Source organism: Orbicella franksi, chromosome 1 (assembly GCF_964199315.1).
Source record: "Orbicella franksi chromosome 1, jaOrbFran1.1, whole genome shotgun sequence".
Classification (NCBI taxonomy): Eukaryota; Metazoa; Cnidaria; class Anthozoa; order Scleractinia; family Merulinidae; genus Orbicella; species Orbicella franksi.
The window spans coordinates 39,274,018-39,290,353 of NC_138145.1; the positions used below are offsets into that span (position 1 = coordinate 39,274,018).

General features: G+C 38.3%; 1 protein-coding gene across 4 annotated transcripts; it reads right to left on the bottom strand.

Moving 5' to 3' along the window:
* Nucleotides 1-299: 299 nt before the first annotated feature.
* On the bottom strand, nt 300-14,795 carry LOC145462518 (uncharacterized). Of its 4 annotated transcripts, XM_081446062.1 has the most exons (7): nt 14,745-14,795; nt 14,479-14,513; nt 7,567-7,694; nt 5,761-5,826; nt 4,561-4,677; nt 3,045-3,171; nt 300-2,191 (listed from the first exon to the last, which is right to left on the bottom strand). In XM_081446062.1, the coding sequence occupies exons 3-7, from the start codon at nt 7,688-7,690 to the stop codon at nt 2,176-2,178; spliced, it is 450 nt and encodes a 149-aa protein (XP_081302188.1). In that variant the 5' UTR covers nt 7,691-7,694; nt 14,479-14,513; nt 14,745-14,795; the 3' UTR covers nt 300-2,175. The 4 variants fall into 4 exon arrangements, with proteins under 4 accessions (XP_081302188.1, XP_081302198.1, XP_081302179.1 ...); XM_081446072.1 differs by lacking the exon at nt 14,479-14,513 and having other exon boundaries at nt 14,745-14,788; XM_081446053.1 differs by lacking the exons at nt 14,479-14,513; nt 14,745-14,795 and adding an exon at nt 11,759-13,258.
* Between the last annotated feature and the right edge of the window lie 1,541 nt (nt 14,796-16,336).

A 16,336-nucleotide genomic window follows, 5' to 3' on the forward strand; every position in this document is an offset into this window, starting at 1 on the left:
AAAATATATAGAGGATATTACACGGCGGCGAGAAGATATTAATTTTATGTTCGAGTGGCAGGAACAATATCTCACGAGTGAGCGGCCACGAGAACATAAAATTCATATCTTCGAGGCAACGTGTAATGTTCTTTTTATTATATGGACATACTGAGGACGGCGTTTTTGCCGTAGAATTTTGATAGATCAAACATAAAATGGCTATTGCTTTATTCAATTCTTAAATCGTGGACACTTCAATCTGATCTAAACGAAGTGAGGGTATGAAAAGGCGGGAAAATCTGTAACGCGGCGATCACTGTTTGAGTTCAGGCACGTGGAGAAACTAGAAAGCGAGCGACTTCTTCAGAAATAATTGTCGCTCACTGACCCTTAATACCTCTTCTAAAGTCCAGTATATTCTGGAAAAATGGGACAACCAGAAAGGTTTACGAGGAGATAAGAAGTAATAGCATTGCAGAGAATTTAACGGCTTGTGCGAGTCAAATGAGGCAAGATTCCGTGACAATTGTTTACGCAAAACTGTCGTGTTGCTCAGAATCGTTCAAGTTGACTAAAGGAGGGGGCGTAAGGGGGGTCCGAAAACCGCAAAACCGCACAGATATACGCCAAAAAACCGCAAACCGCATCGGATTTTTTCCCGAATACCGAAACCGCACGTACATGGAGGCCACAATATGAACGCTGACGTCAGAAAGACTTGTGATATATTCTGATAACATTGCACGTTAATATTAAACATACCATCATAACGCTAACGGTATATTGTACTACACTATTATACTCTGTTTACTACTAACCAAATGCCAAGTATGTGGGTCATGTACTTGAACGAGTACTGATATCTCCCTTGACTTTGAAAAACTCTGTCACTGATCCTATACATCTTGCATTGGGTGACTGATTACCTTGGACGACCCTGTGCTAGTTGTGGAACGCGGAATAAATGTTGCTTCTGGAATTGTGACCTTCTTGTCTCCTAAAGAGTTCACGTTCAGTGGAGAAGACGATTCAGTGTTAATTGCAAACCACAAAGTTAACTTGTAAGCTGATGTAATGAACCCTGATGCGTTGTAAAACAAAACACTTGGCTCGCGCTTGCAAAACAACCGCATGCCGACCGCCTGCCGACTGTTCTAAAGAGTGTTATCACCGCACACATTTTTTTTTCACCGAAAACCGTGACTTAAAGGTTGTAATAACCGCAAACCGCTTAGTGTTTTGAAACCGTAATACCGCGAGTTAAAACGAAAATTACCGCAAAACCGCACCAAAAATAACGCAAAGCCGCATCACCGCAAACCCTCACGCCCCCCTCCTAAAGTACACAGGACTCGGGTAAGAAACTTTACTTAAGCTTATTTGAAGTGCTTAGTGTGAAATTAAGCCGAAAATCTGTTCTAACTTTGAAATTATGTCGGTTTTGGATCTTCGGTGAATTTTTTTACTCAGTGCTCAAGTTCGGCTTCTTCGTGTGAGTCTTTTGTTGCCATCTGTCTTAAAACCAATTCAAACGAGTGTCGTAAAACCAAAACCAAACCAGTTACTTACCAATTAGAGTGTTTTCACGAGAGATGTTAACCTTGGTTTTGTTTAAACTTTACTGAAGTGAAATTATTAATTGTGTTAACACAGTAGCAGACCTCGGTAAATGGCGGCAACAACTTAGGTTTGTCGACATTTGAACGCCGATCAGGTATGGTTTAGCTCAGTAACAAGTAAGCACTCATCTAATTAGCCCGCGTATACCCCCTACTTCGACGAATTTTTGTTCTCGCTCCAAGTTACGCACGGCCAGAATGCGGAAAAGCTCTTCATACAGGAACGCTTGCTATGCAGAGTATCATCTAATTTTTGTGAGCAATTCGAGCAAAGGCCAAATTTTGCGAGCAATTTTAAATTGAATGGGACCATTCGATACCCCTTACCCCTCTCAACAAATGTACACCTTTGTAGTTATACCTTTATTTCAGTATTTATACATTTATTCGTTTGTTTGTTTGCTCTTTTATTTATTTATCACCAAACTTATATAACATATTGCGATTCCGCCATTCAGGATACCGATAATTGAAGAACATCTGAAGCGTAGAATGTTTATTCAGCTGTCGAAATGATCCCTTCTTTCCATTCAGTGTTAGACCATAAAATGTTTATGACTGCTACCAGCTTGAATTAACTGCAGTTTGGGCTAAAAGAGAAAATGAAACAAGAATTATTTAGTTTCCTCAGTTTAGTCCAGACACCTTCGACCCTACCCCCTTTCATGAGTGGTTAAAAATATAGTGAGAACAAGTATAAAATCTAGCGTGTGCTTTTGGCAGAGGTGTTTCATATCAGTTCATATGACAAACCATACTTAGGGGAAGTTCAGTTTACTGACTAGTATAATTCAAGTTTCCGGTGAGATAAACTGACCGGAGACTTGAGGATTTTGGCGTAGGCTATTTGCACCGGGGATAGAAGTTATATGGATTGAAATCCTAAAGTAAATAACTCAGCTCCTACCTTGTAAAGAACTTCCAAAACCTCTCTCGAGCCCATAATCCCAAAGTTCAAGAACAATTTTTGCGATCTGTTCTTGGTTTATAAGCATTCTTGAAAAACAAATTTTCCTGCGATCAGTGAAAATAGGGGCGACTTTTCTTGCGCGCGCTTGACGCAACTTCGGCTCGATTTCTGCAGCTCTCACGAGTCCAGTTTACCGGACCCTCCCCGAGAAGCCTTCAAGAGAGGAGCGCGTGCTCCTTTCCCGATCAGCGGCTGGTTATCGAGTCTAGGCCCCACCTTTAATAAGTAGCTTTTATTTCAACAAAACAATTTACAGTCTGCTGAACACCAGGCAAGCAGAAATATGCCTTAGCAACCATATCAACTTTCGTATGCGCTCGCAATTGACCAGACAGAATCCAGAAATCTTATTGGGTTTATACACTAAAACTTCATTTAACCTCCTATGCAGACTCCTTTGTCATGAAAAACTCAAACACGATCTGCATAGTGGCTAATTTATCCTATTGGTAAGTGTCAATCGGAGTACTCACTGTGAGGGTTTGCAAGAACAGCATGTTTTAAGGCATCCTTCCTTATATCTTCTCTCTCTGCACTTAGCCCACACTTTTGCCCTGTAACACTCGAAGCCGGATATCAGATCCCTGCAACTTCCCGTACCTGCGTCAAGTCAGAGAGAAAAAAGCTTGATAATTAACGACAATGATAATGATGATAATGATGATAAAAGAGATCAGTTAAACCGTGCGTCAAATTCTGAAATCTCTTATTTTTTGCTAGCTTAATCTTAATCCTTAGGAAATTCTTACTTTTTTTGCGGGATCAATCGATTACCTAAGACCTATTTACATAACATAATATAAATATGTGAAATATATATAACATGTGAAAACAATCAGAAGATCTCAAGAGAGTTGATTTAAGGACCGTAAAATCTTCAGCAATCATTGAAAACAATCGGAAGATCTCAAGACAGTTGATCTAAGAGTCGTCTTCCGAACCTGGCCGGAAATCTTCGGTAATCTTCGAAACAACTTTGGAATCTACAAAGATCGACCTTAGGTAGTGTTGGAGAATCTTTGGAAAAATAAGGCCGTCCACAAAAATTCGTTAGGAGCGCCCCATTTTTTACATAGATCAAAGTAGATTTTTTGAACATCAGTAAAATTACAAGGAGGAACAAAGTAGGCACTTCTATCATTAATATCTGTGTGGATTCTACAACTTTAGCTTCGGCCAAAGGATCGCAGCATGTCAACACAATATATCGCAACTTTGGCAAGCTCCGGCCAAACGATCGCACCATTTGAACGCAACATATCGCAACATTGTTGGGCTCAACATGTTGCGCGCTTTTGGCCACCATGTTGCGACATGTTGCGACGTGTTGCGACATGTGGGGTTTTAAAAATTGAACTAGTGCGCATGCCCGGGCGCAACATTGTTGCACGAACCTGGCCAACGACTATAACATCACGCAATATCCATAAATGTTGCATGAGAAATTTGACCATTTCCAAATTTGAGCCAGCAACATCCAACATGTCGCAACACGTCGCAACAGGGTAGTCAAACGGGCGCAACATGCTGTGCCTAACAATGTTGCGATATGTTGTGTTAAACTGTTGCGATCGTTTGGCTGGGGCTTTACAATTCTTCAAAACGTATGTCATTACCTTGAAAGTAGGCCTTTTCACAAACAACCGGATATTTTGGGGGAAATTTAGAAGTTTCCGAGATATTTAGAGGTTAATAAGATATTTAGAAAATTTAGGGATATTTAGAAATATTCATAGCTTTTTCGGCGAAGCCTTTAGTGTTCTTCGCCATTTCCTTGACCATTTCCTTCGTCAAGGAAATGGCGGTTTCTCACTTGAAAAATGTGTCTCATATCACTAAAAGCCCTAAAGCAGCAATTTTGGAAAATGGCGGAAGTTTTGATATTTGGAATCTTTTTTATCCAGAAAGATATCTATGCGATTTTACGAGATATTTGTGGGAAGGCCTTGCATTAAAGTATATGTTTGTTTTGCGAGACATTTTTCTCACCAAGGCACTGGGCAACTCCACATGTCACATCACATTGTCCTTTATATATGTGGCAATAATAGGCTGGATAACTCTTATCGATCAACCTTTTGCAATCATTTCTTTTGTCGCGGCAATCTGTCGAAGATAACAAAGTAATTAGGAGTGCTAAGGAATATGGACACTGTGCAAATTATTTGGCACGCGACATGCACCAGTATTGAGACTATCGGTCGGAGAGGGGTGAAAAGAAAAATGACGTATGATCTTCATTCCGGGGGGCGGGGAATGCCCCAGTAAATTTCGGGTATATTTATGCCGCGAAGTGTCTTAAACCTTAACCCTATTTAGGATGAAGCAAACACAAATTGATACCATGTTTAAGGCACAAACCCGAAAATTGAGCCTGTTCCCAGTCAAGGGAAAAACATAAACTAAGAATGGCTTGAGCGAGTCAACTTTATTTCGTTTCTGTAAGATTGGAAGTTAAGCATTAAGCATATAATTTTTTTTTCGTTTAGCTGCGTTTTTACGCACGGAAAATTTAGCTGATGCAATTTAGATATCCTATCTAAGGATCAAACCGGGAACACAATGCCAACAGGAGAAAATATGATATTAAGGGGAACTTCAAAAGCCCTACCCTATCCCACGGCACATACCTAAATAGCCAAGATATGGGAGTACTTCCCGGGTCTTCATTTATTTTGAAAAATAGACATTTTGTGATATTGCCGGGAGTAGGGGATACTTTACCCATGTTTGAGTACAGGGGTGTTTGAGCCGCCGGAGCTTTGAAACCTAGCTGATCCTGTTTAGAACAAACTTAAGACTATCTTTGAAACATACACATCTTACATTGCACAATACTCTCTGCTCTAGAAACCAGGTTACAACAACGAATTTGGTGCAATAAAAATCATCAAATTATTTTCGTGTTTTGACATTTATCTGATGTTTACAGAGGACGTCCTCAGCAAAAAAATCTGCGATCTTGGATTATTGAATACTGTATCAACATTATTTAACGAAAGCAACCACCCCCCCCCCCCCCCTTACCTCGGTTTAGGACAGAGTCATACCTTGTTTAGGACAAACTCTGAAACAATTATATACGTAGTTAACTGCGACTTTCTATTAAAGGTCGTTCCAGCTAGAAAGCTTCAAAGTTTTACTGTTGTGGGAAAGGGTAATAGCAAAAACAGTTCAGTTCTCACTCACCTTGAAACCTTTGGGAACGGTATGAACGCTTTGATCTCAAAGTCAGGGATCCATCACCAGTTGTGTCTGCAACAAATACAATAAACCTTTATTAGCTTCAGCGAAGGATGTTAAGAATAAGCCGTTGTGACCGTCCTTTGCAGCTGTGCGAGTTGTACGTAGTGCTTATGAGAAGCAATGCGTGGCAATTCTTATAAATATGGTCAGTTGTGGAATTTCAAAACGCTTCGTTGGGGGAAGCGCATCAATTCAATCGATTTTAAGTAGTTCAAAACACAGAATGTTTGCTTATGGTTTGTTTTCATAGTTTTTTCCAGTCTCGCAATATCTTAAAGTCTTCTCACGAAATCGATAATTGGATTAGAAAAGATTATGCCCGTATTTGTGTGTTTGCGAATTTGGCAAACCAAAAAAATTTCAAGGCATGCACTAGTCTGTTCTGTGTATCAACAAATAGATTTGAACGAAGTCAACGTTCTTTCTCGAAACGTAGCCCTTCCTCCTGAGTTCCTCTACTTAACACCTCGTTAAAAATCGCCCCTTTTCCAGAGGAAAATATTTGGAATGACAGCCACGCCTCCACCTGTAGCCTTTTCCCTTTTTGCGTGGTCGTTCCTATTCTAGATAAGACATATTTTCATTTTTCATTCAGGAGAGTGAGTAATTGTTCCAGAAACTACTTGTAGATAATCGCCTTTTTGGCACCAAGAACGAAAACAATCATCACATGACAAGATAGCAAGGAAATTCCTTGCAATGTTTTGAGCTAATTTCAAGAGCGCGGTTTCATGTCCTACATTTTTTTTCCTTTTTTTGTTTCATGTTAAGAATGCAACGTTTTTATAACGACCGCGGAATAGGAAATGATGATGATAGTAATTAACACTTGTTTCTGGAGCATGAAGGCTGTTGCTCTCCTATGTCACGCACTGTTAGCGTTGAATGTCAGAGAGAGGGTCAGAACTGGTCGACTAGACAATGTCCAGAGCCTGAACCGAACGGCAATTCCATGGGATGTACTATTCTAATAAAACTATCACATCACATCGTAGAGTTGATTCAGCACACGTCATGACTATATTGTTCCATTATATATTATTTAATCCCCGCTCTGAATAGATTGTCAAATATATTGTTAAAGAACGTGAACCGCAGAATGGGAAAGATTATATACAAAAGCGGCATCTTGCTTTGAGGCAAAAATCCCCGGAAAAAGTACTTAATTTGACGAAAATGTGGTTACATTTTAAGAAGCATTAAACTTAGGGCAACCCCTAGCTTTTCACTTACAAATTTGTGGCTTGCTGTGATATTTCAATTAGTTGTGGATATATGTTCACCGCGGAGATTCACTGATAAATATATTTAATACATTTTTATTCCCAGCCTAGCAGTTGCCGTCTGCGATATCAAGTTGCATAAGCCGTTTTGTAAAACTGTCAAACTATTCATTCAAAACATTGTATTTTTTACTGCATTTTTCATTGACTGAACGATCACATATTTCTGAAGGCTTTCCTAGTGATGTCTTGAAAGATTCTTACACATGAACAAAATTAAATAACCAAGACAGTTCCACTTACAGCATGAAAGATAGTGGAACTGAAGAGACGAAACACTGACCTTTCAACAGAGCATAACCTTCCTTCCAAATTCATAATGTCTTTACGTATACCTAAGAATTTTTTCTATTTTTTTTTTTAACACGTAGCATATACAAACTTTTTTGCTAACTAGAGTAGAAACTCAAAGACCGAGGGAAAACCTCGACGTATTTCATGAAAAAAGAGTGAACTATGTACTTACCGAGTGTAACTATTCCACTCTCTTTGTGGCGTGGAAGCGAAGAGGTCAGGTGAACTGCAGAAAGAAAAACTGTCACAGCGACCAGCCACATCAGTATGGAAATGTTGTTAATTTGGCTCGCCATCTTTCTGTTGAGGAACTTTTCACGGTCAGTTAACTTGTGAATAGAGGTTTCCAACCTCATATATATATACCGTATTTTGAATATTTTTTTTTGGATGTTGATTTCAACGTTACCTCCCACTCATTAAAGCTGTTTCCGGTGCGAGGGTGAAAAAATTTATTTGCGTCACGGCACTTGTCGCGTTAATCCAAAGTCAAAAGAAGAATGTTTATAATACGAACTGTTAAACATAACAAAGCGAGAGTTCAGTTTTAGGAATTACAAACATTCCGACGTAGACATAAAAAAATGCGGATTTTTACAAATGAAAACATGTCAATTGTTTAATTTCACGTACCTTTAGACTAAACATTGCTGAGCGATTGTATTTGATGGAGACGACCATTAGACACTGGACTTCGAGGCAAAAAGACTTTTAAAACAATATTTGCCGATGTATTTTCCACCTTGTAACAAATATCACTCTTGGTAATTTCTACTTGTTGTCCAAATGATCAGTATCACGGAGACCCCTTTGACTCTGGAGGCTTTGTGTTTTCAAGGTTTTGTCTTTATTTTTCAAAAAAAGAAAATTATCAGTCTTGTAAGTTTTTGAGGTAAGGTGTTGAAATTTTGCAAAGAAGTTCAGTTTACAAAAATATTTGTATTTCTGTATAGATCTTTGTAAAATCTTCATTTCCTGATCAAAAATAATTAACAAGAAAAGCATTGATGAGGACTACCTTTGAACCCTAGAGAATTATTGGGAAACCAAGAAATTTTTTAAGTCCGGCAAATGAGTCTCGGACGGTCGTAGATCGTCGGAGATATCCTCGGGTTACCGACTGCGTCAATATCCGGAACATTCATGGCTCTAAAAGTCAAGTGCTTTATTTGGAAACAATTTCCGAGGTGGATGCGTGTTACCATGTGCAACTTTTTGTCTAAACTATACAAGATGAGGAAGAAGTAACACAAAACCTGCGTTGATATTCGCTACAGACCTGTTGTTGTAACGGAAGAAAACGCTATGGGCACAGAAGGGAAAAACTCCCACCTGAGGAAATCCTCAAAATCTTTTTTACGTCTCACTGTTACAATCAGTTAGAGTTATATTTGATACAGTAGCGTACTGTTTTGTCTATTTTAGTCTGTTATCAAATTGCGACACAAAGAGGAGAGCTGAATGCGCTTTGTTCAGTGACTTGAGCGGATCGGAATCTACCGCACTAACAAAAGAAAACAACATCGAAAGAAACAGCCCTGTCGCTCATGGAATAGGTCGCTCATAAAATCTTCGCATCAGAACATCAAAATTCCTTTCTTTCAATCCAACGTTAACGTTGGGTCGATTAAAAATCGAATTTATATGAAGTACTAGATTTGTCTATCAGTGCCAAATCTATCATCCGACTAGAATGAAATTCTAAAGAAAACCGAGGTCAGACCCATGCAATTAGAAACATGAAAAAACTCAAAAATTCACGGAAAATCCCCGTGCAAAGTATTGCTTTGTGCATTTTTTAGGGTCAAGTGAACTGCGTTTTTAAGTGATACGTAAACTGTTTTATGTTCGTCAGATTTTATTCTTTATATGAAATTCAACGGCTTTAGCGCTCGAATTAGCTCTTAGCAGCAAGCTAGAAGAGTCGGTTTTTCCAGGGAAGTGAATTTGGGAAACTCAAACGGTAAATTCCCTCGGGCAAAATAATTGAAAAATACTGACCTTCTGAGAAACCTATCGTTAAGAAAAATAAGAAGAATTACTGAGATTCATCGAATATTTACATCTGTTAATAGCTGGAGTTGCCTTGCAACTGGTGATGAAAAATAAAATCTATGAAGAATTGCTTAGCACTAGCGTGTGTATTCGCTGAGACCCACAAGAATTTTCGAGAGTTCAGCTCGGCGTTTTGTTTACCAGTTTGATTCAGCATGTTAAATATCAAAAAAAAAAAAAAAAAAAAAAAAACCGAAGGAATGTCGAGGAGATACGATTAATGAACGATGTAAATAACAGTTACAGTTTTATTTTAATCAGAGGTGGAACCACAAAAGGTCACAAAAACAGGTGATAACAGCACCGGTTGCCGGGCGTGGTCCGAAACGGGAATACAACACATTTGCGGTACGAATATTACGAGTCAAACTTGCGTAACAAAAGGGCAAGAGGCAGCACTTCATCTGGTAAACAAAGCCATATTCAGTGCTAAATTTGAAATAGCATGCATACACGTATTCTACAGGTAAGGCCGAGGTTATAAGTCTAATTTGACATAAATCTTATTGACTTCTGATAGAAGCAGTCAATGGTATTTGAAATTTGTATCTCAGTCGCTTATTCTGGACCAGAAAAAGCAAACATACTCCTCGAAATCCGTAGAGAGCAATGCAACAGCTTTAAAAAGTGAAATCGGAGAAATTTAATCTTGATGTCGAGGTCAGAGCACTTTTTTCATTGCATTACATAGCCGTGGTATGTACATTAAGATTTCACAAATTCTAAAAACTTTTAAGTTTAGAACTGAAAATATATGGCAAAGGGTTGTCAGTTTCATCAGCTTTTAAACGGTAAAAACGCACGTTCCAATCGCTATCGTTGTCGGATGTTTAAGATCGCTCGGCAAAATCTGAGTAATAAGGGTAATTCATTACATCAGGACAACTGCTTCCTTAATTTCACTTTGTACCTCGCCCGTTTATTCTGGTTAATTTGACCTCTATTGACTCGTGGATAAAATAGCACCCATGCATTTTCCTTGAACTGAGTCATCTGCCGTACTGATAAATTCCGCCCTAACTTTTTCTTACTGATCAATTTTACTCATGATTCTTCTGACATAAGGTTTTTAAATATCTTTGGTCTGCTCAAACTTCCCAATTTCAAAACTCATTAAGGTATGCAAGGAAGTTAAAAGAGAGCGTTAATAAAATAATGACGGTATTTATATAGCGCATTTCCATATGCTCAATGCGCTTTACAACACTTTGCGGGGGTCTTAGACAGACTGCAATTGAGCAGTTTACAACGAATGAGGATTTATTTTTACAGATGCCCCCAATGTAATTTCGGAACAAGACCAGGCCACAACACCGGGAACTCCATGCCCTACTCTTTGCGATAAGTGTGTGGGTTCTTTAACGTCCCCTGCTGACCATAACCGTGAAGATGCAGGAGACGGGGCCTACGGTTTATCGTCCTTATCCGAGAAGACTAGAATGTCTAACCATTTGCAGATGTCATCACAAAGGCAGCACATTCTCCTCAGTTATTTTAAGACCCTGAGTGTTGGTCCGGTCTGGGCTCGAACCCTAGACCTCCCGCACAGAAGTCCGGCGCTCTACCAACTGAGCTAACCGGTCGGCGTTTCGTCTGATTTCGTGTTCGGCTTGAAAAGCTTGTATTCTTCAACTTGGCTCGCTGCTCAGTCAAAATAACAACAATATATTTGCTTGATTCCAACAACTGATTGTCCCATGAAATTCATGAAACAACAGTATCCACATTTACTCACAGGCACTCGACTGATGAAGAAAAAGACGGACGTATGTATGCCTTAGACAAACGATTTCAACACGGGCCTTAGAGAAATATCTTTGGACTTTCGTCATGAAGGCTGTACCGGTAAAGAAACAGGGAAATGACATCAAAACTGATTTAGAAACTCCTCTCGCGGAAACGAAATATACTGAGGCAGACAATTGTAGCATAAATGATTTGTTTGTATTTCTCATAGTGTAAACTTTATTCTTGTCGAATTTCCGTCCAGACTCTGGAATGAGGAATGAAGCTAAACACTTCCCCTGCGAAACTCATTTCCCCACGGATAATAAGCAGACATATATACTTATTCCTTTTGCACAAACCAACCGGAATGGCCTCTAACATTATTTTCTTTGATATATATTCTTAACAAGGTAAGGAATGTAAAAATCGATCCTGGCATGTATGGAATGTTCGCCAATTTTGAATGTTAGACATTTTTGTTAAAATATCTGCTCCGGTAACTGGCTTTTACAGTAAGATTATCAGGACTTTTATCCCGCACATTCTTTGTCTGAAATAAGTGTGAAGACGTGGAATCTTACCTTTTTAGTCCTGAATCAAAGATGCGAAAGGACATCGAGTTAACTTCTCGGGCTTTTCAAACAAACAACAATGGAGTTGCCACTCTGGGTCACCTTTAAGAAGCGCGCGCAACCTTTATATAGCTCATTTCAACGGATTACTTGATTGCACGAGACGAGGTGAGAAAATCACCCTCGCCCATTTCACACGAGGTGGCGTTGCACGTACTGTAAATCTCAGTAATGTGTAATATATTTTTACGAATTAAATGAACGAAGGTTATTTGGGAAAGGTATTCAACTTGTCTTGTTACATGCCCAAAAATTTCGAGTAAAAGATGTGGTCCTTGGTAGAGAACCCGAACACACGTGTAAGGTTGTTCTCTTGGCAAGGACGCGGTCCAGTTTCTTTCAATATTTATTTTAGTGTTGTTCCACACGAGGAAGGGTCTAGATAGGGGTGCTTAACACAATGTACCAGTGTAACAGCTAGTACATTTTGCAAATCTTGGATCTCAGCTATAAGTTAAAGAAACGCGTTTTTCACAGCTGATAGTTAACATTTTGACCGATTCAGTTTTAAAGTTAAACCCATCCAGACATGCCGATAAAATTCTTTACTTTTTCTTTTCGTTTACAGTAGGCTTTGTCATTGTCCTTGACTTTGTAGTTTTAACACCTTATGAGTTTTTTTGTATCTAACTGAATGTATTTTTTTCTCAGTTTTTAGCCGAAATTTGTAGATCAGTAGTAGACACCCCTGCTGGGAATACTATTGTTGTTGTATTTTTTTCATAATTCTCTTGTTGATGCCCGGCAGTTTCATGAACAAAGTTAATATATTTTTTCAGGATGTTGAGTGTAAATTAAACAAAAAGAGGAATTTGAAAAGAACCTCTGAATTATTACACAACTTTTCGTAAACAAGAAATGCAACGCTCAACCCCTGCCCTATCATTCTGGCCTTTGACATTTTTTCTTTCGCGTATAGAATCTGAATGACAAGAGAATCAATCAATCAATAACTTTATTTGAGTGCCTAGTCTTCTAGCTAGCCTTAAGCTTACTAAGTGAAATGCTTTCCCGTCTCTCCTCCTTTCTCATGTGGCTTGGATCCCTCTACCCCGGCTGGGGCCGAACTTAGAGCCCCACCTTTGTTTTTGTTTACATGCGAGAGTTTGGGTATTATATTTTATTCGGAGCATGTCGAAACGAACTAAATCACTGTGAAACTACCAAAGACATGCTTTCAGCAACACAACTTACAGTAAAACAATACGATTTCGCTTCATCATGCAATTATATCAATAAATTTGGAGGCCGACTAGGGTCCTTTAAAGACGGGATCGAACGGATACAAAACTGTTGTCATCAACTATTATCAGCAGAAGAGCTGCGACTGGGAGAGAGATGACACCAACTGCTTGAAATCGACTGGAAAAAAAAGGTTTCATCGAATTCTTCAAAGATTTGAGCAGATCCAGTTTCGATGGTAGTACAATACGGAGACAAGCAGGATTGAGCGTGAGTTTAACTCTGAATTCACAATGTTTTTATTTCGTCTTGTATGAGAAGCGGTGACTAATGTCTGCGAGCCATGCTGAACGAAACCAAAAAAAGGTTGTTCAGAGAACCTGGAATAACAGAAGCACTGAGGAAAATGAAAATTAACCAGAGTTGCCAGGTCTACTGCAGATCATATAGTGGCTTAGATATAATAAACTTTTAAGGTTTACTTGGCAGTAAGTTATATAAATACAGATCTTTGTATTTGACTGACAACAAATCATAGATTTCGGGTATCACGAAACAACTTCAGCTAAAATTTGTTTTATTATACACTGTTGGAAAGAAATATTAACATGACGAACATCCAGTTGTGTTGAGTGAGCACACAGAATGGTTCCTTTAGATAACTTTTGCCCGATTCCCATTACTTTCGTTTTGAATCTTTTTCAATTTCATGTATTCTTTTAAGACCCTCTGGTCGTCTCCTCTACTAATTTTTCAAACTTATCCTCATCTAAATTATCCACTTCTACTTTTCTCGTGCATTTGATTGCGTGGGAAATGCAATCGACACCATAAAAATTCCATAGACGTCGTGCGACAACTCTCGCAGGTGAAAAAATATCCAGAAATATCTAAAGCTCCCAGAATCGCGATTAAGGCTTCAAGTAACCGACAATAAGAAACTGAGTAAATTAAAAGCTAACGTTTCCTGACGGCGACAAAATGAGAAAAACAACAGAAGACAATGTACCCGAATAACAACAGCCTGATAAACACTGATTACTTTCTTCAGGTGTACTAAAAAGGTTAGTCGTGTATTTTGTTTTTTGTATACTTTCAGGCATATATTTTACATTTTGTCCTCAAAGGAAAATGTTTTTGAGTGCCAAATATTATGTACATTGTGTTCTTCTCTTGTTTTAGTTCATCTTCCTGTCTCTTTCCTAGAAGAATCATTAAGCTTGCCGTTAATTATTTTTTTAATCAAAAACAGATATAAAGGCTAACTGTATTTGCCTAATCTTTCGAAGTGTAACTAAAATAAGATTTTTATCGGATCAAAAATTGAAAGTTAATCCCTACTGTAATATCTGTTGCACTTCTCTGACGTTCTCTGATCGAATCAAACGAAGAAAAACAGTTTACTGTGCATAGATGTCCAAGAACATACTTGGTTGTTCTACCAAAACCAGTAAACTGATTTGTGTCGAGAATGATATGGGTGTTACCTTACACCGCAGCTCCTATTTAGGCGGTTTTATTTCTGTATTAAAAACATGAAAATGATATGTTATTGCATGCAGTTCTCCTCTTGACATGTGTATAAGATCACTTGGGCCAGCCTAAGCACGAAAGTGATTCAGAAAATTGCGATCGCTTAAAAAGAGGTGCCGGTATCAACCATGATGTTTTGTACATGACTAATTTTAGAATAATGCATAAAATCACAATCTAAAAATGCGAAAATTATAAAAAAGCATCACAAACTACACACCTTATTTCTTTCGTTGGTCAATCAATACTTTGTCTTCCTGCGGGCAGTTTTGGCTCGTATCTGAAGTATTGTGGCTTTTGTATTCATTCAGCGGTTGCCAGCCCACGTCTGTGTTTTAATTTTTCTGTTATCGTGAATTGAAAAATTAAAGTTTATTGAGGGGCTTTCTGAAAACAAAGTATTAATTTCCGATCGATGAAAGATTATTCCCTCCCACCGTTAAATGATAAGTACGTCGACATTTTGAAAATGAAAACACAAATTCAATCTTTTTACTTTTGGATCTTCCCGTTGTCACGAAATAATTTAGATGTCTAGCTTTTGTTTTCTTGCCACTCAAGAAAAATTCCCCAAAATACTCAAGAAACAGAAAAAGTTATCTATCCAGCTACTTTTGCACGTCAGTTAATAACCAAAATTGCTACCAAAATTTTGGTTTGAATAAAGTACTGGATTGCAGAGAAATTTCGTCCTCACAATATAGCTATAAAAATGTGATGAGAAGCTTATCACATGTACTCCTTGACTGCCATTCGGAAATGAAATCAATAATTCAGATCTACGAGATTAAATTAACATCACTGTCAGTTGTTTAAAATTCGTCAGATGCACATTTCACACAATTAAACAGAAACATCCTCATTAACATGCAATTCAATCTTTCACAGTCAGTCAGGAACGTTTTCAGGTAGTTGAACCCACGTTGAAACTGTTGTTACTTTTGTTTTTACCTCTTGTTAATTTTTTATGTTACTTTATTAATTTGTCAGTTCCGCAAAGATTTATATTGACTTCTGTCGGTTACAGGCCCGGTCATAAATAATTAATTATAGGCCCGACCAGCCTTTTGTTTACAATAAAATAAAAAATAAATTAATTACAGCAAAAAAAATAATTACCAATCTCGCAGTATGCCTCGCAGCATGTAACACATGCAAGAGTCAGTTCGTGACTACATGCATAGTCCATATAATAAGGGATGTTATTATTTGCAGTCAAGACAATATTATATGTACGACGACTCATTCCCACGTTAGAGTCGGAAGCTCCATAGCTATGTGTGAGAGCGGTCGCACATGTACAACTTTGCCAAAACATAATGCGATAAACAATGAAGGAAATATAACTGTGTTCTAGCGTGGGAACTTTAACCTACAGTAAGGGCTGCAAAGTCAACTTAAATACTTTTTTTTTCGTATCCGATCTCTATTACGCAGCACGGCTCATTTGAAGATGCATATGATTTCGCGGTAAAAAAAAAAAACACCGAACGAATGATAGCCTCTGTCGGATAATACCCTCGTGAATTACCCCTCCACCCTCCCCTCCCTCATCACAGCCACATCCTTTTTCATCCCTGATCACGCCTGGCTGTATGCTATGCAAAGCAGCGCCTGTAAATTTGAACGACGCTTCATTTTACACTTGCGTTAGGTTAATCGAAACAGAAGTAAATGTTTAGTGCTTACTATTTCAAGCATTATAGTTCTTTAATAAATAATACCTTGAAATATACGAATTATATCAGGTTTGCCATTCAATATCGATAATGTAATAAACTAAGACTTAATAAAAAAGTTAGGGAAAACCAC